The 23,843-nt window shown below is 46.2% G+C and overlaps 2 protein-coding genes across 10 annotated transcripts in view; one reads left to right on the forward strand and one right to left on the reverse strand.

Annotated features, from left to right (window-relative positions):
• ASTN2 (astrotactin 2) overlaps nucleotides 1-23,843 on the reverse strand; it is a 1,447,326-nt gene that overhangs the window by 201,229 nt on the left and 1,222,254 nt on the right. The gene's annotated exons all lie outside the window — the stretch shown is intronic.
• Nucleotides 752-13,466, forward strand: TRIM32 (tripartite motif containing 32). Of its 3 annotated transcripts, none has more exons than XM_047699301.1 (2): nucleotides 752-827; nucleotides 10,365-13,466. In XM_047699301.1, the coding sequence occupies exon 2, from the start codon at nucleotides 10,387-10,389 to the stop codon at nucleotides 12,406-12,408; it is 2,022 nt and encodes a 673-aa protein (XP_047555257.1). In that variant the 5' UTR covers nucleotides 752-827; nucleotides 10,365-10,386; the 3' UTR covers nucleotides 12,409-13,466. The 3 variants fall into 3 exon arrangements, with proteins under 3 accessions (XP_047555257.1, XP_047555258.1, XP_047555259.1); XM_047699302.1 differs by having other exon boundaries at nucleotides 777-827; nucleotides 10,362-13,466; XM_047699303.1 differs by lacking the exon at nucleotides 752-827 and adding an exon at nucleotides 976-1,109.

Raw genomic sequence — 23,843 nt, forward strand, 5'->3', positions numbered from 1 at the left:
GGTACTCTGCCAGGCCTGGAACTACTTAAGGGGCCACAGGTGCTCAGCAGCCATAGATAGGCCTGACCTCCTGCTCTTGGTTGCACTTGGGCGCCCCCGAGGGCTGAGGGCTTGGGTTTGGGTTCCAGCGGAGCTTCGCTCTGCAGAGACAGCAGGGGCAGCAGGTGCAGAGCACGTTCCCCTATTTAGCTCTCCTGAGGCCTCCAGCGGTGCAGGGAAAAGACTCCTCGCTGGGGGGCTGCGTCCACCTCTGGCGTCTAGGCTCCGGGGCGTCCCAGGAAGCAACTTGGAGCCAGAAGAACTGCCTTTCTAGGCGAGTCCAGGCTCTGCGCCTGCCCCCTGGGTGGCATGTGGCGAGCGGGGGTTCTTTCCCTGGCCACTCCTCACATGCGCAAGCTGCGCTCCCGGGAGACCCTTCTGCCGGAGCCAAGGCTCCCCTGGCCTGCTGCTGGACGTGAAGGGTTAACGAAGCGGGTATCTGCAGTCAGACACAGGAGATCAGATTTGGCCCCGGACTCGCTGAGGGAACTTGGGCAGGCTGCTTTTGCCTCGGTTTCCCAGTCTGCATAATGGGGACATAAAGCTGCAGGCCGCGTTCCAAAGGCCCGGAGGTTCCCAGGGGGAGCCCGCCCCTACACAGCCGCTGGGCCGCGAAAGCTCCGGCCCGCGCGACTACAAACCCCAGCATGCCTCCGGGGCGGGGCGCAGTGACGGACAGACGGCTCTACGAATTAGCGCCCGCCAAGGGGCGCGCGGCGGCGCGTGCGCAGAGGGCAGCGGGCGGGTGGGCTGGCGGCGGTGGACGCGTCGAAGCCGCGGGCGGTCAGGTAAGGGGCGGGAAGGAGGGTCCGGGACCAGGGACCGCGGCCGGAGTCTCGGGCGGTGGCTGAGTGGCGGGGCGGGGGGGCTGCGCTGGCGCGGCCCACGCCCGGCTGGCAGGATTTGGGGACCGGATCTGAGGGGTAGGACCGGGGTGGGGGTTGGGCTGCGAGAAGCAGGCTCGGGAGGGATTCGATGGGGCAGAGGAGCTCAAAGGAGATGCAGCTCTGCGGGGAGGGGAGAGAGGGGCTCCCACAAAATCCGCGGTGCAGCATCTCGGGAGGCCTGAGGTAATGTGGGGGCCCTGAGGAGAGAGGGTGCAGCCTCCGGACGGTGGCAGGGCGTCCGAAGGCCCTGGAGACATCTGGAGGTGCAGGATTTGGGAAACAGGAAGGAATTGGGGGGCCTGATGAGACTTGGGGTGCCGCATCTCGGGAGGTTTGAGGGACTCTGGGGACCACTAGGCGTTTAAGGGGCAAAACCTGAGATGAGAGAGCAGGGCCTGAGGATATTCTTATGGCTAAGGAGGAAGCATCTTCCAGATGGGATCTGGAGAAAATTGAGGGGGTGAGTTCATGGGGGAGTCAGTGAGAGGCAGTGTCCTCTTAGCAAGAGGGGGCCTGGCTCAGGTTTGAAGGCAACCCATGACATGGGGTGGATAAAAGGGAAAGGACCCAGGTTTGAGGACGGCATCTTGCCTGATGGAATGCAGGAGTTAGGGGCTCAGATTGGAGGGCAGAAGTCTGAGCTGTGGAATTGGGGTGTCATGCTGGGATGCAGAGCTGAAGGCTGCAGAGGTTTGGAAACAGACATAAAAGGAGCTATGTCAGGGATCTGGAGTGAATGGGTGAAGAATTGGTGAGGGCTGCAATGGAGAGCCCAAAAGCCTGAATTCTCTATTGTAAAAACGGTTGGGAACACAATTTAGGGGGGTTGCGGGGTAGGATGGAGATGTACTAACTGGGTTATAGAATAAGGGGACTCTGAATAGATACATGGATTGGTGTTGGATTGCTAAAGGGATATTCCTGAAGTCTGCATGGGAAGCAAAGGAAGTGCTAGAGCCCTAAGGACCTAGAGATAATGCATGCGCTGGATTTCAGTGTATGAAGTTTGGGAGAGTTCAGGGTTCAGCGGCAAAGTCAGAAGTCTTCAGAGATCAGAGCCCGACTTTCCCTGTTAGGGGCAGAATCTGCCTCCCTCCCTAACCAGAGATCACTTATCACAAAGCAGCCGTGGAACTGCCACTCACTGTAAACCCTGGGCCTTCTGAAAGTTGTAGGCTTGGTAGGAGAAAAAAGAGTGGTTAAAAAGCCATAAAACAGGAAACTATTCAAGGTCATCTGCCTAAGTATCCTTTTGGCTATCCCTCCAAGCTGTGACAGCAGATAGTATGTGAGACCTTCAGGGGATGAGTAGAACAAGATCTCAGGCCTTGTTTTCGTTACCAGTTATATAAGTAGATTGAATTAATCCTATATAAGGTTAGTTATAGCCCAACAGCTCAAGAGGCAGTGGCTCTGTGAGTGAAGTGTTTGGGCTGAGAGAGAGAGACAAGAAAAGAGGAACATTGAGTGTTTAGTCCTGTGCAAGTTCTAAAGAGATGACTCCTAATTAGGGAGGTGGTGTCCCCCAGGAGACATTTGGCAATGTCAGGAGACATTTTCGGCTGTTACAGTCGGGGTATCAGGGATTACTGGCCTCTAGGAGACAGACACCAAGGATGCTGGTGAGCATTCTACAGTGCACTGGACAGCCCCTCAGAACAAAGAATTATCTGACCCAAACTGTCAATAGTTCGAAAGCTGAGGAGCTCTACTCCAGGATTCCAATCCTGCCTCTATCTCTACTTGGCTTTGTGATCTTGAGTGAGTTACTTAACCTGTTCTTGGCCCTTCATCTATAAAGTATTAATAACAAGACTACATCATAGATTATTATGAAGATTCAGTGAAGCAGATCACGGTGCTTAGTGTCTGGTGCACAGCACTCACATTTTAGTAATTTTAATTTTATCACAACACTACTAAGCAGGCTCTGCTATACCCAGTTTTATACATAAGGAAACTCAGTCTTAGGAAGTGACTTGTTTAGCTAGGAATGGCAGAGCCAGGCTCATGTTTAGGTCTCTGTAACCCTGTATATTCCCTCTTTCTCCCCCCCCCCTTGCTGGGGTCTGCTTAGTCTTACTATCTCAGTGCACTCCCTTCAGTGAAAGGACTGCCCAGTGAGTATCACTGACTATCAATTTGAACTCTAGACGGGACAAAACTATCTCATTATGTAGGGAGTAACCCTGGACTTTGTTTGTGATTTGCTCTTAGACCAGGACCAGTAGGTAGGTAAGGGGAGGAGCTTGAGGTTAGGATGAGGTGCTGGAGACTAAAGGGTAGGTGTAGAGGCCATTGGTTGAAAAAACACTTCATAGGGGGACTGAAGCTGAAGGTTCTCATCCTCTGGAAGATAACTTCTGCTTCTAAATGATTTCTTGGGCTTCTTTTCCCTGGGACAGAACAGCATTTGCTCTGTCTGCTCCAGGACTAGCTGTAGCACTGCTGAAGCCAGTTCAGAAACATAGTAGGGCTGCATCAGAAGGCAGGAAATTTAGCTGGGACATCCAAACACACCACTATGGAAAATATGTAATGGCAGTTGAATCACCCTGGGACTCAAGAGGCTTGAAGTCTAAAATCCTTCCTCTGCTGCTCATTTACCAGGTGACCTTGTACAAACACTTCTTATCAGCCTCAATCTATTAAAAATAATAATAACTATTTATTGTTTATTATGTGCATTAACTCTATTAATCCTGCGAGTGATCCTGCCAACAATGGAGATATTCCATATTTTGAAGATGAGAAAACTAACAGATTAAATGCTTTACTCAAGGCTACACAGCAAGGGGCAAAGTGGGGATGTGAGCCCAGTTATGTCTGACTCCTACGTAGTATTATACTAGTTTTATTAGAAAGGTTTTTCCAACACTTAAAGCCCATACACCTATGTCTGGAGAGTTTGGTAGTCAAGTTTACAAAGCCCTTCAAGTAGATCACTGTCTGAGCACACTGATGTGCTGCCTCTGTGACACTCCCTTTATTTTTTTTCCTTCTGATATAACAAATAATTTGATTGGAAAATCATTCCTAGGTACCTTTACTAACCTCTCAGCCAAACTGCCTAGAGCTAACGGGAGCCTTATCAGCTACGGAAGAGTAACAGATTTTTTGAGTCAGTGTGGTTTTATGACTGCGAGTTGACACGCCTGGATTTGAACCTCAGTTTCCACTACCTACCAGCTTTGAGTCCTTAGGTTGCTTTTCTCTGAACCTTGGTTTCCTTATTTATAAAGAGGAATAACACATATTTCACAAGGTTATTATGAGAATACAAGGTACCTGACATTCAATAAATGGTCGTTTTTTAAGAGGTGGTAATTATAAGAGGAAGACATTGCTAGAAGGAAACTGAAGTTTGTTTTGCCAAATTTCAGTGAGCTTAAGCAGCCCCCACCAGTCTGTCCCAAATTCCCATCCCCTTTTGTACCTTTCCCAGGATCTGCTTCCTGATCCTTTCATTAAAAGCTCATTATTAAGTGAGCATGTGTTGTATGCAGATGAAAGAACTGGAAGACAAGTGGGCAGGTGGAGATGAGTTGGAGGTCCTCTGAGAAAGGACTGTTTTTCCCCTTGTCCTAGATTCTCTGAGTCACGTTGGTAGCATTGATATTACCTAAGTGTTTGTGGAAGATGCAAGGGAACCTTTCTAGCTCCTGCAGTTTTAGAAGAAGAGACTGGCAAGTGTCTTTCCAGCAAACTAGTACTGATTTAACCTGTCCTTGACATATTGTAACTCAGGTTTCCTTTTCTACAAACTCTTCCTTCTGGGTTGTTTTGTTTGTCTCGGACCGGTACACAGCTCTGTCGGTTATGCCTGTGTTTCCCTATAAGCTCCTACTTGAGTTTTTCTTAACTCTTAGCAGGTAACCTTAAATGCCCTGAGTAAAATTAAACTCCAGACTCTCTTCCACACAACAGAACTAGGTGAGTGTCAAGTGGGGGCCTCTCAGACTTTGTTAAAGTCACTCCTGCCAGCCACTCCACTGGGGAGATGGTTATGCACTTGGTTAGCATTCCATTCAAGTGCAAGAGGAATAAATAGAGTTTAGAAAGGGAATGTTATAAGCCTTGTAAAACCCCAGTCAAAACAGAAATGCGACATGGTGGGATGGACCTTCATGTCTCAGGAAAGGAAACGAAGTACTGTTTTACGTTTTCTAGTTTTTACGTAAAGATCTCTGTTCGTGTTTGGTTTTGTTGAAAATTATATGCATAGTGTTTTATGGAGCTGGACTGGTAGTATGTGGTCAGTAAAGGTTTGTGTGATTAATTGCTTAAAGTTCTTCAGTTCTGCTGATGGCCTAAGCCCTCAAGAGGCTGCCAAGTATGACCTTTGGTCATCTCTAATCTTTAGATTCTGAGATCAGGTAAAACTCTCTAGCGAAGGCTCAGAATTTTTATATTTGAAATTTACATATCTGATATCTTGGGTACAGTATGCCTGTTGAAAAGTGCTGGTTTTTCTCTTTGGCTGGGTAGTGGCTGCCACTACATATTGTATATAGCACAGTTAACTGTATGCCTCCCTTGGTGCCGTACTAAGTGCGTTGTACACATAATCCCACTTAAACCTTTACAGTAACCTTGTAAGGAAGATACTCTTTTAAAGCCCTTCTGAGAACCAGAGAGGTTGGTTAACTTGTCCCAGTCTCCACAGTAAGCAGTAGAGCCAGGACTGAAATCCAAAAAGCTTGATTGCTGAACCTGCTTTCTTAATCTGTATAATACTGGTCACGGCCAGTGACCTTTTAGTCCTAGTTCTAGCCGTATGATTAATGAGTTCTTGATAGCTCTCTTCTGATCTCCATTTACTCATCTACTCTACTCTCTAAGATCACTACTAATTCTAGCATATTCCATATTTAGTCCCTGCTAGAAGGAGCTCATTTTCTGGGCAAGAGAAGTTGTGAATTCCTTTGCGCATCAGTTTCTAGCATGGATTCCTAGTGTTCTCGACCAAATTCTTTCAAAGCTGGCCAGTCCTTTCATTAATCTTTATGTGCTTTTATCTGCCATGAAAAGAAAGATTCTTCATCCCTTTGAAAATGTAGTTTGTAAACTGGATGCTTTGTTAATACTAGTACTAGTTGTTGCTGTTAATACTGTTGCTGATTTTATTAAAATTATGATTAACCATTTTAAAGTTCACACCTGCTGTTTTCCAGACTAGGCACTTGATTTGCATTATCCCTAGTTTCTTGCTTTTTATAAAGTAAGAAGATCAGTTTAGTGAGGTTAAAGAACTTTCCTATTGTCCCACAACTTGTAAATGGCTGTGCTGATTTAATCTCAGTTCTGCCTGACTTCAGGGTTCACGGGGTTTTGGTTTTGGTATTTTTTTCTGCTCTCCTGGTTATTTAAATCATGGACCGGAGAAAGCATGGTGGGGCCAGCAGCGGCTAGATCCGGTTAGGTAGTGACTATAGAACATTCCTGAGTCTTAGAGCAGCTGAAGTAAACACAACTTGAGGGGTAGATTCTTATCTGGAGCGGAGGAGCTGGGCTAGTATTGGTAGGGGGTGCGATATTAATCGTGAGATCAGAGCGGTGAGGTGAGGGCTCAAGAATTGACAGTACGGAGTGCGCAACAGGAAGCACCTGTAAGGTGTCATGAAGGCAGACAAGATTCTTATAACATGTAGAGGGTTCATTCTGATTGGTTTTAGAGTTTATAGCTGACAGAAAATGCACGGCTAATGGAGAGACTCGCAATGGTCCCAATTCTTGTCACCCTCTGGTCCTTTGAGGGAAACTGAGTTCGAATTGACGTGCCGTCTGAATCATTGTTAGTATTAACAGTAATGGCTAGATGTGTGCTTCTTGAGGAGACGGAATGTATCTGCCTGTCATATGGTTCTGTATCAGGCTGGGATCCTGCTGAAGGCAGTGTTCATGGGTCACAGACAGGGGCGACTTAGTTCAGGCCTTTCCCAAGTTTGAGGCCGTTTACCTGATGCTTTAGGGATGAGAACTCATGTTTCCCTGGCAGAGCACGCTGGCTTTAGAGTAGGAATCCTTGACATTCTCTTCTGCCTTAGAGGGCCTAGCGAAGCTGCAGATAGCTGAGATAATTTGGGATATGGATGTGGGCATAGTAAATTCATTTTTTAAAGTAGATAGCTTAGACGAGGAGGCAAGAAGCTTTTTAATTGAAGGAGGTGGTATGATATTCCAGAAAGCTGGGGAAAGAATTTGCTAGTATTTTTACAAGTTGGCAGACTTGTCCAATTAGCTGATCTGCAGGGCCAGCTTTGGGAAGAACAGATGTCCCTTGCTTTGGAAGGTAGCACGCTCTGGATCTAAACACCAGATGTTGCTCTCAGTCTGTTGTGCCAGATGATGGAAGAAGGAGCTGAAGCTGTTGGTTTAGAACTAAAGTTTGCATGGATTTTGAGTTCAGGTTTTCATCAGTATTTCTGTAGTACTGTGCCCAGACCTATGGCGTCTAAGAATTCAGTAGTAAGTTTCACATATTCACCCAAGACCCTATAGGTTCGTGGTATTTGATGGTGTGTTATTTTGTTGAGACATGAATTTGAGTCATAATGGGTTACAAGGTTGGTGTGTGAGAGTGGATGACCCAGCTAATAAATGAGAGTAGCCAATGGCTCCACTGGGGCTAAATCTCATAACAGCAGTATTGTTCGTTTTTGTGGAGAAACTGACATTCTACAAGGCAGCATCTCCCAAAGAATGGTCTAGGGAACACTTGTCAACAAGTGTTACATGACAGTGGGGAAAAAGCCCTAAAACTCGAAGTAATTCTGGGTTAAACAAAGTTAAAGATATCTGTACTACAGGGTTTCAGCATGTTTGACCTTTGTGACCTTGAATCACTTGTTTTGAGTCTTCGTTTCCTTATCATAAAATAAAAAAATAGTACCTGCTTTGTGGGGTCATTAGGAGGAGTCAATGAGATTAAGTATAGAAAGTATCTAGTGCAGTATCCAGCACATGGAAGGTACTAGATGGTTACTGTTCCCTTCTGGTGGAAGAGAAGTCAGATTTCAGAGAGGTGGGATTGACTTGGGATAAATTATGTGTGTCTGCTATTGAATATTTGTCAGGTCACCGCGCAGAGTAAGTATGGGGAGATTCCGTAATATGCATCTCTGCATAGACTTCCTGTCTTCTATATGCATGGAGAAGGAAGTTGATGACATTTGCAAAGCTTTTCTCACCTTGCTACATTATCCTTAAATCAGGCTAACTTGCCCTCCTCTTCTCCTTGATGGCTGACCATCTGCATTATCAGGAGACTGCAAGGACACAGCTGTAGAATTTGCATTTGAGAAGGGCTGCACTTGGTCCCTGTGCCTCACCTTGCTAGATCTGTTCATTCTAATTTGGGGTATAAATTGACACTGACATAAATCTGCAGAGCACTGAGATCTCTGTTCTATTTCATGAGCATATGTGGATCAAGGTAGGTGGGAGTATTTATGGCTTGTACTTGGTGAAGTAGGGGATGTTCCAGGCCAAAAATAAACTGTCTTGATAAGGCAGTACTGTTTTTTAAATCATCAGGCTTGAGTCTCTGGCTTTCTTAGCTGCACCACTTCCCCCTCTTTCATCGACTCATCTTGGTGATTGTACTTCTTAATCTTGCTCAAGTGCATCTTTCCATTGCCACCACCTGCTCCCTAGTTCAGGCTCCCCATTACCTCCCCCAGGCAATTTTACAGCAGTTTTCCAAACTAGTTTCTCAGCCTTTTCACCTACTCCATTCAAGCTTTGATCCTTATCACTTCCATGCTTGAAAACATGTGTTGCTTCACTACGCCCATCAGAATGAAATCTGAAGGTCTCATTTCGGCTCTGAAGACTTCTTATCATCATTCTCATAATCAAACCAGATAACTCTGGTCTCACTATATTCTCCCACAATTTTAACCTAAGAATGACAGAAAAGAGAACTAAAATTTACCCAAGACTTTTTTGGTGCTAAGCCAAAACTTGGAAGTTTATACACTCCCTGTATTATCTCATTTAATCCTCGCATTCACCTTGTGAAGGTGGTATGATTTCATTTTCTTTGGAAACAAACCTATAGAGGTTACATGTTCCCTGTTCTCCTTTTTTTTTTTTTTTCTTTTAAGATTTTATTTATTTATTTGACAGAGAGAGAGATCACAAGTAGACGGAGAGGCAGGCAGAGAGAGAGAGAGAGAGAGAGAGAGAGAGAGTGGGAAGCAGGCTCCCTGCCGAGCAGAGAGCCCAATGCGGGACTGGATCCCAGGACCCTGAGATCATGACCTGAGCCGAAGGCAGCAGCTTAACCCACTGAGCCACCCAGGCGCCCTCCCTGTTCTCTTTCTAATGCACTGAAGTTCTTGCTCTTTCTCTTCTCTCTAACCTTTGGTAAGACTGTCCTTGTTTGGTACTCCCTTTCCCCCATCTCCACGTATCCAGGACCCTATCCAATACCGTTTTGTTTGCCTTCAAATTAAAGTGAATGCCTCTTAGCCTCCATCAAATTGAGTTTGTATCTTATTGATGATACTGTTTTCTGCCTTGGTTATTATTTACCTACATGTCTTATGTCCTTTACTAAACTTAGAGCATCTGATGGGCAGGATCTGTGTCCTGAGAACTTAGTACAGTAAAGTACATGGTACCTAGTCTTAGTTGGGTGAATCAGTGAGTAGATGGGACAATAGATGAATGAAAAATACATGTATTCCCTTACCTATTGTTTTACGGATCACCTAAAGCTAATCATCATAATTTTCTATTCCCATGTGTGCTTCCTCGGACCCCAAACACGGCACCATAAACTCTCTATAACATAATGAAAGAGGCTCTGTGTTTTAGTTCACATAGTTTTCTTTGCTTAAAATGCCTTTATCCCTCAAGGCCATGTTTCTTTCCAGACATATCTCAGAAGTGTCCCTGCATCTGGGGAGCCCTCCCCAGTTCCTGTAGGAACTGTTACCCTATCCACTGTGCTCCCAGAGAACTTGTGTATAATCCCTTCCTGTATGTGATTTTCCTATGCTTTTTTCCTAATATAAATTGAGTCGTCGACATCACTGATCACTAACATTCATCAAGCATCCTGCTTGCCGTGGGCTATACGAGGTGCAGCATATGCATCATCCTGTTGAACCCTTCTGAAGACTAAATAGACACCATTATCACTTCGATTGTATGGATGGGTGATGGGAAGCTGACCTTTGGGAAGTTTAGGTTACTTCCTTAAGGTCACACAACTAAATACCAGAGACTCCAGACCCTGATTCCTTACTCACTATGCAATGCTTTGTCTGCTTTACTTCCTTGTGTATCACCATCATCTAATGGAGTGGACTAAACCCTTGTTAAATAAGTCAGCAGCTGAATGAATGATGGTAGCTATTCTCTTCATGTTTCTTGAGTGAATTAGCTCATACAGGCAGTGGAGTAAACGCTTCTTATTCTCGTTAGCAGGATTTGACCCTCTGGAGCATGAATGCCAAGCTGGTGGGTTCTGGGCTGTATTAGCAGGCCCCTCAAGGGAAGCACAATGGCCACTGCAGCAGCAGCAGCTTCTCACCTCAACCTGGACGCCCTCCGGGAAGTGCTGGAATGCCCCATCTGCATGGAGTCCTTCACAGAGGAGCAGCTGCGGCCCAAGCTCCTGCACTGTGGCCATACCATCTGCCGCCAGTGCCTGGAGAAGCTCCTGGCTAGTAGCATCAACGGTGTCCGCTGTCCGTTCTGCAGCAAGATTACCCGCATAACCAGCCTCACCCAGCTGACGGACAACCTGACGGTGCTGAAGATCATCGACACAGCCGGGCTCAGCGAGGCTGTGGGGCTGCTCATGTGCCGGTCCTGTGGCCGGCGGCTGCCCCGGCAGTTCTGCCGGAGCTGCGGCGTGGTGGTGTGCGAACCCTGCCGGGAGGCGGACCACCAGCCCCCCGGCCACTGCACGCTTCCTGTCAAAGAAGCAGCTGAGGAGCGGCGTCAGGACTTTGGAGAGAAGCTTGCCCGCCTGCGGGAGCTCATGGGGGAGCTGCAACGCCGGAAGGTGGCCTTGGAAGGGGTCTCCAAGGACCTTCAAGCACGGTATAAAGCGGTTCTCCAGGAGTACGGCCATGAGGAACGCAGGGTCCAGGAGGAGCTGGCTCGCTCCCGGAAGTTCTTCACGGGCTCTTTGGCTGAGGTTGAGAAGGCCAACAGTCAGGTGGTCGAGGAGCAGAGCTACCTGCTTAACATTGCAGAGGTGCAGGCTGTGTCTCGCTGTGACTACTTCCTGGCCAAGATCAAGCAGGCAGATGTAGCGCTCCTGGAAGAGACAGCGGACGAGGAGGAGCCGGAACTCACGGCCAGCCTGCCCCGGGAGCTAACCCTGCAGGATGTGGAGCTTCTCAAGGTTGGCCACGTCGGTCCCCTCCAAATCGGGCAGGCGGTTAAAAAGCCCCGGACGGTCAACATGGAAGATTCCTGGGCCATGGAGGCTGTAGCCTCTGCCGCCGCCACCTCCGTTACATTTAGAGAGATGGACATGAGCCCTGAGGAAGTGGTCGCCAGCCCTAGGGCCTCGCCTGCTAAGCAGCGGGGTTCTGAGACCACTGCCAATATCCAGCAGTGCCTCTTTCTCAAGAAGATGGGGGCCAAAGGCAGCACACCAGGCATGTTCAACCTTCCAGTCAGTCTCTACGTGACGAGTCAAGGCGAAGTGCTGGTTGCTGACCGAGGCAACTACCGTATACAAGTCTTCACTCGGAAAGGGTTCTTGAAGGAGATCCGCCGCAGCCCTAGCGGCATTGACAGCTTTGTGCTGAGCTTCCTTGGGGCTGATCTGCCCAATCTCACTCCCCTGTCAGTGGCCATGAACTGCCATGGGCTCATCGGTGTGACTGACAGCTACGACAACTCCCTCAAGGTATACACCTTGGACGGTCACTGCGTGGCCTGTCACAGGAGCCAGCTCAGCAAACCCTGGGGCATCACAGCCCTTCCGTCTGGCCAGTTTGTGGTCACTGATGTGGAAGGTGGAAAGCTCTGGTGCTTCACTGTTGACCGAGGAGCAGGGGTGGTCAAATACAGCTGCCTCTGCAGTGCCGTGCGGCCCAAGTTTGTCACCTGTGATGCTGAGGGCACCGTCTACTTCACCCAGGGCTTGGGCCTCAATCTGGAGAATCGGCAGAATGAGCACCACCTGGAGGGTGGCTTCTCCATTGGCTCGGTGGGCCCCGATGGGCAGCTGGGTCGCCAGATTAGCCACTTTTTCTCGGAGAATGAGGATTTCCGCTGCATTGCCGGCATGTGTGTGGATGCTCGTGGTGATCTCATCGTGGCCGACAGCAGTCGGAAGGAAATTCTCCACTTTCCTAAGGGTGGGGGCTATAGTGTCCTTATTCGAGAGGGGCTCACGTGTCCGGTGGGCATCGCCCTCACCCCGAAAGGGCAGCTGTTGGTCTTGGACTGCTGGGATCACTGCATCAAGATCTACAGCTACCACCTGAGAAGATACTCTACCCCGTAGGGGAGGGGAGAGACGGTTTCTTCCGCTTCCCAGCCACTTTCCTCTCCCTTCTTCCTTGGTTATCGGTGGTATTGTAGAGTGCACTTGGTCTGTGTTTTTATGCCAGCTGGCTAGTCCTAGAATTTTAGAAGCTGTATTTTAGTGGGTTTTTTTGTTTGTTTGTTTTGTTTTGTTTCGTTTTTTTGCATTATTTCCCTCCTAAATTTAGAGCTTTAACAGATGTATTGCCCCAAATAGGACATCTGATATGGGGTTAGCTGAAGTTTGATTAGAACTTAGGCACTTCTGAGGCTTCAGTAGAAAGCCTTTTGCCCCCTGTATTTGAAATTTGCCCTTGTACTGAATCCTTGTTGATTTCCCTCTTTTGGCTTTGATAACCCTGGTCCTGTATTTCCCTCTTATTGTAATGTGCTTCATATGTGACACTTTCTCTTCACTTCTGCTGCATTTAGTATGCATGTTCCAGTGGGATCTGCTCCATCTTTCATTTCAGACGTCATGTCCCTGTGGCATGATGTCTCAGGTCTCTTCACCTTTACCAGAGTGAAAGCTCATTCATTTAGTGCCACCAAGGGAGATAGACAATCCTTTTGGGCAGCAGTACCTCTTGGTTCTGGGGGTTTTGTGCCATCTTGGACTGGTCTCTAATTGCAGATGTGACAGAGAATGGATCGAACCCTAGCTGGTTGGTGTTGAACACTTCAGCCTGGAAATCGCTTGCCTTTTATAGGATCGTATAGATTGGAATTATTTCAAAGCACAGAAAGATGGGAGTAAACAAACACAAATGCTAACGTAGTCAGTAAACACTTTTGAGTAGTCTCTAGAGCGTGTCATTTTTCATAGTACCTCTCTCCATGGACCTGTGCTAAGAGTGGACTGCAGAAGCGTACAGCACGCTCCGGGGTCAACAAACAGGGAGGTGGACACATCTCATTTTCATCAGACAACTGTTTGGTCTTTATTCTGTATTATCCTCAAGTGACTGCACAATATTTGGTTTTGAGATTTATTTCCATTCCTCTATCAGAATTAAATAATTGATAACTGTTTCTTCATTGCTGGTGTTCATGTCTTTTAATTAAATACGGGATTTGGGAGATGAGAGGGATAAGTTGTACCATTGCTGTTTTGCTGCCATATGTGACACTGAATCCTTTGAGATCATTAAGGACCTACCCCAGTCAAAATTCAGCCTAAGGCACCATTATGTAAAGAAATCCAAATCTTACTTCCACACACGTGTACAGCCTTAGCCCCCAAGGTCTGCGTAGAATTACCAACCCCGTGTTAGGAATTGAGCCTCTACCATTTGCTTTATCCTTGTAATCAGAGCTCAAAAAAGGAAGAAGTCTTGTCCTTTTAAAAAGACCAGAAGTAGGCGAGGGAATTTGTGACAAGGATCCTCCAGCTTTAGTTTTACTAAACAACCTAGTTTGTTCCTTAGGTGCTGGGCGGATGGCAAGCGAAAGAACTATCACCTTGCTTTTTAAAAGAAACAAAGTCTGCTCAGCTGGGCTACTCAGAATTATTTTGTTTGTTTTTCGGTGGTGGCACTGTTTTTTGTTTTTTTTTTTTTTTTTTGGCTTCTTGTAATAACTGCCAAAGAATAGGAAGGGAAACAATTGGTGTGAGGTCCAACTAGTTCATCTTGCACTTTTTACCTGGAGAAAGCCCCATGTTCTAAAGATGAAATTGGTTTCATCATCTGGTTTCCGAGGATTGTATAATTGAGGGGAAATTGATCCAATTAAAAGTGCATCACAAAGAACACTATTTATTAGAGCCACTTTATCTGTGATAGCACCTGGCCTCGAGGATCTGGCCTTGCTGTCAGTGGGGGGCTTGCTAAGGTAATAACATTGGTCGAGGCTTCTGGCGCAGAGTTTGCAGCACAGAAATGTTTATTGTGGACTGGCTTGACGTCAAGGGGCCGGAATCCTTCTAGCCGATGCTTTTGGAAGACAGGGTCTTCGATCGCTATGGGTATTCGGCATTTAGGGCTACCCACTGTTGAGCCACACTCGTGCCTCGGTCCTTGACTATAGCAGCCTCCGCTGACCCAAAAGGGACATAAGTGTTGTCTGAATGTTTTTATTTCTTCACTGTGAATATTTTAGGCTGTGCTTAGTGCAATCACTTTTCAATTATCTACCATGTTGACTGCATTACATACATCATACAGCCCCAGGAAACTAGTTTCCTCGATTATAGCAGTTTTTGTTGATTGTGTGTTTTTTATTTATAACAAATGGTGCCCTGATTCAAATAGTCTTAAGTGCAAGTCTATTATGTAAAGCAGATCAGAGACCAGCTTCTCCGGTTGAAGCAGGTTCGTGGGCCTGCAGAATGGGCTCCCTCACCTAGCCTGTGCACCCTTGCAAAACTCCTGTGAATCTACAGAACACTTTCTGAAAAACATTAAACTCTAGTGTTGCTTGTCTTCTGTGTGGCCCTGGGCCAGGCATTTCACCTTTCTCCTTCTGGTAAATGATGAAAATGATCTTCCGAAGGAAGGGTTTAAGATGTGAGATAAGATATGCGAAAGGACGGGGCATACTCAGTAAGTGGTAGCTAGTACTCCCCTCTTTTCCTTGAGTTGTTCAAACAAGTGGTGTGAGGTTATCCAAGCCCTCCAGATGATACTTGCCCTCTTTCATGTTCCTTCCCTACTTGCCAATTGGAACTTTTCTCCGGGATTTCCTCCCCCTGGGCCACCTGTTCCTTTTTATTACCAATCTCCCTATTTCACATTTCTATTATTGTATAAATTGCTGTGAACAATTTGCATGCTACCTAACATAGGATATATATATCCTCAGGTATTGAATTGGCTGTCATTTACTTGACTTGCTAATGATGATAGGCGTCCACTAATCTTAGTTTTCTTAACATAGCTCCCTTACATTGGATAAAAAGGTATTCTTAGGTAAGTTCTTTAATAAGGTATTTGAGAAACTAAAGGCAAACAAATGACTTACAGGTGGGTTAAGTCCTGGCTTCCCTTTATCGTTCTGGGTAATTATATAGAATTTATGGTTTTGGAGAAATGAGTTGTTCAATACTTGTTGAGTACCTACTGTGGGCCAGGCACTATGCCAAGTGCCCGGAAAAGAAAAAAAAAGTAATGTAATGATAAATGATGTTAATGTGCCTACTTTTTCAAATTATTTCCATTTTTCCTGTCTAAGATATTTGAAATCTAGTGTCCTATTTACCTGGACTTCCTCAAAGGTCAGGGATAGGCACTACCCAAGTGATTGTAAGGGTCACTCCCAATGTGCACTACAGCCTGAGATAGTCCACAGAGGGATGCTCCATTATTCCAGTCACTAGGATAAACTTGGCTGGAGTCCTACAGTGTTCCTGTGGGTAAGGCAAGTCGTGCTTAAGTAGCTGTACTTTTAATCTAGTACTAATTAATGGCCTCTTAAAAGTGAAGTGTTACCCAGCTCTGTAGGAGGGAAGTGGAAGGCAGAGCCTAGCAGGAAACTCAGGGCTCTCTCTTGCCCCTGACTAGGCTGTTGATTTGTACTCAGGACATACAGCCCCTCAAGGGGTCGCAAAACAAATTACAGCAGCTGCCTGGATGAATTTTACAAGCAGGGCGGTGGTGAGGAAGAGCGCTGTTCAGCAAAATGCGCACTTATACTCCAGACCTGTGGCTATATCTTGTCAATATCATTAATATTCATGCTACCTTGGCTAAGTCTGAAGTTAGTGAGTCAGCTCTGGGACTGGCAATGTATTCTAGTGGGAAAGTCACTGGATTTGGTCTAGGTCAGAATCACAGCTCTGCCTCCATCCTACCTGTATGGCCTCAGGTGATCAACATACCTCTGCTTCAGTTTCCCTGTCTGGAAAGAGGTTAGACTACGATCATCAGTAAAATCCCTTTTAGCTCTATGATTTTTATTTTTAACCAATTAGAATTGTTGAGTTTTGCCTCAGTGTTTTTGCATAATTCTTGCCAGAATTGTATTGTATTTCAAGTAGTAGAAAGAACCCGCACTTTGTAATAATCAGCCCCACTTTGGTCCAATCCCTTACTATACCCGACTTACTGTAACCGTGGGTCATTTACTAGCTATTGTCACTCTGTTGAACTATAGTTTCCTCATCTGGTAGAAGCCAAGGGCAGTTTATGTTTTAAAGTGCTGTTGTAAGAATTAAAACCTATAAATGGGATAGCACATATAAAAGTACCGATTTCAGAAAATGTGAGGGGCTCAGAAAATGGGACTTCCATTGTAAGAGGCAAAGACATCCCCTCATGGTGCACTGATGTAAAATTTTCAAGTTAATGCTGGGGGCAATTGCAGACCTGTGTTGGGGATACAGTGGCCCTGCTCAGCTTCTTAATGAAAAACCTACTGGAGGAAGAGTGGGATTGCTGGAGGGGCAGAGGCAAAACTCACAGTATTGTATCCCAGAAGGAAAGCTGCACAGCCTGAAAGCTTGTTATTTGATTAAAGTAGTCAGGATGCCATCTTGACACTTTTTGAGAAGTTAAATGGAGTCAAGATTTTATATATATAATTAAAAATATTTTATGTATTTTATATATAATTATGTATATATATATATGTATATGTATATACATATGTATGTGAATTTTAAAACAAATAGGCTTATTCCTATTTGTTTAGCTATTCCTATAGATGGCTAGCATAAAAGAATTTTTCCTCCAGGTCAATATTCATTATTCAAATAATTACAAAAATTAACATAAGGCATTAGAGTACGATTGCTGGCTGCATGTTGGACTCTCCTAGAAACAAAGACTGGTTGTCACAGACACTGAGCCTGTGGCAGTCCGTCCCTAGCTACCCATTATGCCTTGGGTCATGCAAGCAGCACCCTGTAGGATAGTGTGCCCCTCCATCCTCAGTTCTCTGCCAGGTGCCATGGTGCTGGAGAAGGACCCCTCCTTTTCCAGACCCCTTGGCTATCTGAGGAGTTCCCTGGGATCAACCAAGTGAGAAGCAGTTTATATACTTTATAGGTGGTATCATCATCATATGTGATGGAGTTTGCTGGAAAGCTGCGACTTTTCCGCCCTTAACTGGAATGTTTCTGATAATGGGACAGGACCTGAGAGTCAGCACAAGTAGCCAAACTTCATGCCCTGAGTGTCTTCTTTGCCCTGGGTGCCCTGGCCAACAGTCAGCCCCATCTCTACATACTCCTGGGTCATTGCCAGTGATGTACTCTTTTGGTCCAGCCAATGGCAGCAACAATTCCCTATCCAAGGTTGACTGTTCAGGGAAAAGATTTCTGGGAATTTCTTGTGTCACAGACAACCCAAGATTGCACCGATCTTTACACATACTAAATCCATAATAACATGCCTCACTAAGACACTTACCACCTTCAGAGTTCCAGACATTATTGATAGTGACCAACGTACTCGTTTCACTTCTCAAAATATATAATGTTGGGCTCTTAATACAAGGCATTTAGTAGAATTTTCATTTCCCCTACCACTTTCAGACTGCAGCCTTCACAGAGTACCATATTGCTTTACTTACACAAGTTCAAGTTCAGTTAAATGAAACATGGCACACTTCAGTAGTCAAACATCCAGAGTGAACTGTAATAAAAATTCTGACTTCCATACTTGATGCTTGAATTCTGACAGCATTCAAGCCCCACCATTCCCCCACTTCGCCATTAACCCCTCATCTGGCAAACTTTGGTGCCAGAGGGAAGTTCGGACCATGGCAACCCACCTCAACCCTACTCCACACCCCTACCCATTATACACAAGCCAAGCCAGTGTCCCCTCCTTGTTTTCTCAAGCCACCTTGGACCTGCTTGGGAGCAGAAAGCTTCATTATGTGAGCGTTAAATCCTTTTATATCTGGGTGTGTTCCTTCCTCTGAACCACATACCAGGCTGGACTCCATCCCACTACTTTCAAGTGACCACAAATGTTTGGAGATAAATGTTAAAACAACTTCACAATATGACAAATTAATTTTCATGAATGTAATTTATGAGCAACCACATGAATAAGACAATGTGTTTTTGTGAAAAGACACATCATATCTGAACTAAAAAACTCTCAAGTCCAAGGATCTGGAACTTGCTGAATAAATCTAATGCTTCTGTTAATATGTTAGAAATAAACTGGAAATATCATGGCTTGGAGGGTGGAAAGGGAACAGGTAGGTATGCCTGTCTCACCTGATCCTTGACCCAGGGGCTAGATACAGGAGAATGAAACTTACACTGATGGGAAGAAAGGTGTGATGTGTGCACAAATGGGCACTATCTCTGGACCTTCCATAAAAGCTCACTATTGAACTCTAGGCCAAACGTAAGGTGCAAATAATGAAGCCAAAACCTTAGAAGTATATATTCATTCCTTCTGCTCTGGTGATGATGGCTGCATAGGCCTGTTTCCCTCTTCCATGAACTGGGAGGTGTTAACTCCAGCCTACATACTACGCACTAGGACTGTTCCTCGGTGTCCCATAACATTTTACTTAAGTAAAAGCCGGCCAGAAAGGAGAAGTGTGGACAGCCTCTCTGAATGAAACAAAGCCTCTCTAAGTCAGAGGTCAGAAACAATACTGGGCGTGGAGTGTGTGTGTGTGTGTGTGTGTGTGTGGAAGTTGCTCCCGGAGGAAGCAAGTTGCACAAGGGGAACCGGGGGACTGTATTTTTATACTGGGAGCTTTGTCTTCTGTGATGATTTACCTACACAACTAGGTCCCAAACCTGCATTTTCAGTTCTTACCTTTTTTTTTTTTTTGGATCACCAGACCAGTCTATGTCCAGCTGCCCACATGGTATTGCCAACTAGCTTGTCAGCTGTGGGCTGCTATGTTCAATGAAAATGTCCCTGAGAAACCTGACTCAACATACTCAAACCTGAGCTCAGCTCTCCCAACACCTGCTGTTCTTTTGTTCTACTTTAAGAAACACTTCAGTGCCACCATTTCTCACCCGTTTTTTGTTGTTGTTTTTTTTTCTTCCGCTGCATGACTACTAAATGTTAAGCTGCTATTATTTTTCTCCTGAAACAAGGCTGTGACTTCCTAACTGATCTTTCCGGCTCCAATCTAGCATTCCTTCAAGCCCAAGCCAAGCCCTACCCTGCAGCAGCCAGAATCAAATTTTAAAATGCAAAAAATATTAATAGAATCTTTCAGTGACCTTAAATTGCTCCTAGTAAAGGACACTTTCTTAACATGGTCCACACATTCAAAGGGATTTGGCCTCTGCCCCTTTCTCTTCCTGCGTTTATCTCGGTCCTGTTTCCTGGCACACTGCTCCATACACTTTTTTCCCCCCTCTTATCTCAGGGCCCTTTTTTGTACATGCTTTTCTTGCCCCCCCGATACTTTCCCTCTCCTTAACCACCTAGGTTACCTAAATCTTGCCTCCTGCTGGTTTTCTGAGAGTCCTTTCCGGAGCCACCCCACAGTTTTGAGTCGGGCGTCCGGGCCACACTTGGTGCTTCCTCCCCTCCTAGCATTTACACATTGCATTGTGATTTCCTTATTAGCTGTCCCTCTCCCAGTCTGGACTGAGCTCGGTGAAGGCAGAGCCACATTTAATTTACTGCTGCATTCGCACGGAGAAGGCACTAAAACTTGCTGGACAAAACCAGGGCAGGGGGGCAGCCTAGCTCATATATTGGTAAAAATGAACACTTTGTGTCACATTTAGCACCAGCTGGCTGTGCCACCTTGTGCCCCTCCCCCCAGCTGCCTCCCTGAGTCATGGACAGTAAGCTGCAACAGAAAATGGGATGCAATTGAAAGGTGGGAGGAGTGGTTACCTCCGATTTCATTTTCCTTGGAGAATCTTCTCAACAATAAAGTCATGAAAAGTTGTGTTTCCTTCTGGAAACCCTAAATTTTATCTTTGTGCAAAACCACCCCCGAAGAGAAGGCTCGAAAAGATACCTTCGATACGTGATACATGGTACGTAAACTGTATCTCAATAAAGCAATCACAAACAAAAAGGAGATACCTTTGGCACAGGGCCTCCTGAATTGCCTCTTAGCACACCTTCATGGAAGGAGGAGGGAGAAAGGAGCTGGTTTGAATCCTAACACTGTCACTAATTTATAGTTCCCTCTGAGCAAGTTTCTCATTACCCGCTTCACCATCTATATTAATAGATTTATTGAATTAAGTATCTTTCCAGCTGTAAATTTCAGTTATTCTGATGCTCCCAACCTCAGGGGCTGCTTGGGCTAAGATCTCTAAAAGGAGCCTTCTATCTCCTTGGGCACCTGTGAAATGTGAAACAGAGAAATGCAGACCCCAAGGATCTCAAGGACGAATGCTTGGGATCTAGGGCTTATGTGTCAGATAAAAACCACCAAGGGCAGCTCCTACCCAATGGATTGATAGTCACATCAATCTCTAAGGCCTGGATCAAAGCCTGGACCCTGACCCAGAGCCAAGGGGTCACCAGAAAACAAGGGGCTCAGGCCCACTGACCAACACCAGGCAGGCTGGAATCCTGCTGATCTGTCTACCTCTTTTTTCACTCTTCCTGATCAACGACTTCTACCTGTTTTAGAAGGTAGAGAAATGCCTCTGAGACAGAACACTCTTTTTGGAGTGCCCACTGTGGTTAAGTAACAGCAAAATGTAAATGGTGAGAGGGCTGGAGCAAGGAAAGAAAGAAAGGAAACGAGCAAGTACCTCAACGGGCTATATGCCTTTGGATTATATATATCCTCCTTCCCACCCAGCACCTCCTGATTCTCAGTTTCCAAGGCAGAAAGGCATCAGCTTTAGAGGGTCGCTGTGAGGAATAAATGAGATCATGCACCTGAAGTGCCCAGGGCGCCTGCTGGCATAGAGTGGTTCTCAGCATGTGGTACCTTTTCTTAGAGGGATGGATCAGGGCATGGGGACCTTGGAGTCACACAGTCCTGGGATAGAATCCTGCGTCTGCCTATTATCAGCCATGTGACCTTAAGCTAGACCAGTTTTCTCCTTTGGAAGATGGACATGATACCCTGGACTTCATGGGGGTTCTTATGAAGCCCAAGATAAGATCATGTGATTAATTGGTCCATACTAAGAAGTACATACACATCAGACATTGTTGCCTGCTCCTCCACCATGCCCTTCCCCAACACACGCAGCCCTACACATTCTTCCTGTGCATTCAGAGCTCAGCATCCAGCTGTGCAAACAAGCAACCCCGTGCCCCACTGCGGGACTCCAGGCTGAGCTTTCTGATAATTCTGCTTTCTATTCCCACCCCCCTGGTTCAGGCAGGATTCAAATTCAAGTTGGCCAATCACTGAGTGAAAAACGGCCGTGACTTTAGGTTTATCTTAGGCTTCTGTATTCAGGACTGGAAAGAGCTATGCAATTATGCCTTTTGTTTTAGAAAACTGATGGTGATAATAATCGCCACTGACTCGATTGTGTCTCATAATAATCAATGATAATAATAATAGCTCGCACTTCCCGAGTATTTCTTATATGCCAGGTACAGTGGTAATCACTTTATAATCCTTGTTTCAGTTCATTCTCATAACAATACGTGAAGCAAGCATCACTATACCCATCTTAAAGATACACCGAGACTCAAAATCAACATGCCTTTTCCTGCGTCACACATCTGGCAAATGGGACAGATGACGCACACACACCTGATGTGTATGTTGGTATTTGTTGATAGGTACTCCTCCAATAAGGAGTGGGCAACGAAGACTGATTTGTGTTGAGTTCCTACTATAAGCCAACTAATCACATGACCTCATCCCATCTTCACGACAACCTGAAAGGGTCAGATGCTTTTCTGACTATTCCCCGGGGACTTCTGAAACTGGCCCGGTGATTTGACTTCTCTGGAGGCATTTGGAGATGCAGCCTCTCCCGTGCATGAGAGTACTCAGCTGGGGACAGAGGCGATGGCACTTTCTCTGACGACTTGAAGACTGAGGCACAGAGACATTTGAAGATGGAAAAAAGAGGCCAGTGACATCCCTCAAAAACACCTGAAAACGTCCAGGAACTACTGCTCCCAACCCGTCTGAGAGGACTCAGCATTCACCAGGCTTTTTCACACTCCCAGATTTGCGTCTTGTCCCCTGCAATCCACCTCCACCACCCGGGTGGCAAATGCCCACACCCTCCAGGGCTCTGCCGAGATGTCTTCCCCTCCGGGGAAATTCTCATCCACCCTACATGGTTAGGGACCAGTCTCCCAGCCTGGCTTCCTCCACTCCTAACCCTACACACACACATACACACACACACACACACACAGGCTTTCTTCTGTCATAACCTTTATCAAAAGTTCACTGGTTAGTCTTTCCCATTGGACTGTGAGCCTACTAAGAGCAGGAAGTGGGTCTCATTCACCTTGGCAGCCTCTGCCCCTAATCCAGAGCCTGACATACAGTAGGCGCTGGACACAGTAGCATGGAAAGATGGAGTAATGAAAAGGGATGAAGGAAGGACAAGAGAGAGTGGCAAGGAAGATGCCCTTGTGCAGTGGGCTCTGTGGGTGAGACTGCTCTCAGGGGGGTAGGTTCTGTCTGCTGCTGAGGTCCTGGGGAAGGCAAAAGCGCCCCTCTGTGCACCTGGGTTCCCTCCAGACCTTCTTCTCACTAATGGGTTGAAGGCAGAGAAAAGACAAAAGCCCCCCATTCATCTCCAGGGAAATTCCACATTCTTAGTGCAAGACTGCTGAGAGAGAAGGGTCCCATCTGACACCCTCAGTCCCTGTATCACTTTCCTGGGAATAGGACTGGGATAGGGGAACAAGAGTGTTTTTGGCTCCTGTCTGACTAGAATCAGAATAACTAGTTTACAACAGTATCAATCTCTTACGGTTCCCTAAGTAGAAGAACAAGAGGGGCAGCCTCTCATGCTTCAGGGAGTGATATGTTTGTGTGTACCCTAAAATGAGAAAACGTGCGGTCTGTCAACCAGTGACTCTCCCATCTTTGAGGATGTGGGAGGCTTGGGGAACCAGGGTCTTTGAAAATGCTGAGTTTTCAGAGGGTAAAGACCAAAAGCAAAATAAAACAGAACAAAAAACACTGCTAGCTGGTTATTAAATTTCTTCCTTCGCCACTGCAGGTTCTAACCGATTGCATAAGCTGACCTCAACTTTCCCATCTGTCGAATGGGAACAGCCAGCCTGGCTGAGGATGGGAAACACCTTACCCAAGAGTTTCTTCCTCTCACAGCCACAATTGGTATTGCTAAGTGACCACTGCATTCTTGTCACCAAGCCTGGTCCTGACCCAGAATTTCTTTCAGGGAGCACTTCAGGAGGCTACTACCTTGTAATCAAGACTAGACCACAAAGAGAAGCTCACCCTGGCTCAAGGAGTGCCAAGGTTCCTTCCAGCTCTGATGTTCTCGGGTTTGGCTCTGCCTCATAATGCTGTCCCTAAGTTAAGAGGGGGAAGCGAGTGACACAGAGGGGTATCGGTGAG

Source organism: Lutra lutra, chromosome 13 (assembly GCF_902655055.1).
Source record: "Lutra lutra chromosome 13, mLutLut1.2, whole genome shotgun sequence".
NCBI classification, from domain to species: Eukaryota; Metazoa; Chordata; class Mammalia; order Carnivora; family Mustelidae; genus Lutra; species Lutra lutra.

What these genes read in the sequence shown, in the direction of transcription:
- TRIM32 (XM_047699301.1), top strand. Translation starts at nt 10,387, where the DNA reads ATGCCAAGCTGGTGGGTTCTGGGCTGTATTAGCAGGCCCCTCAAGGGA.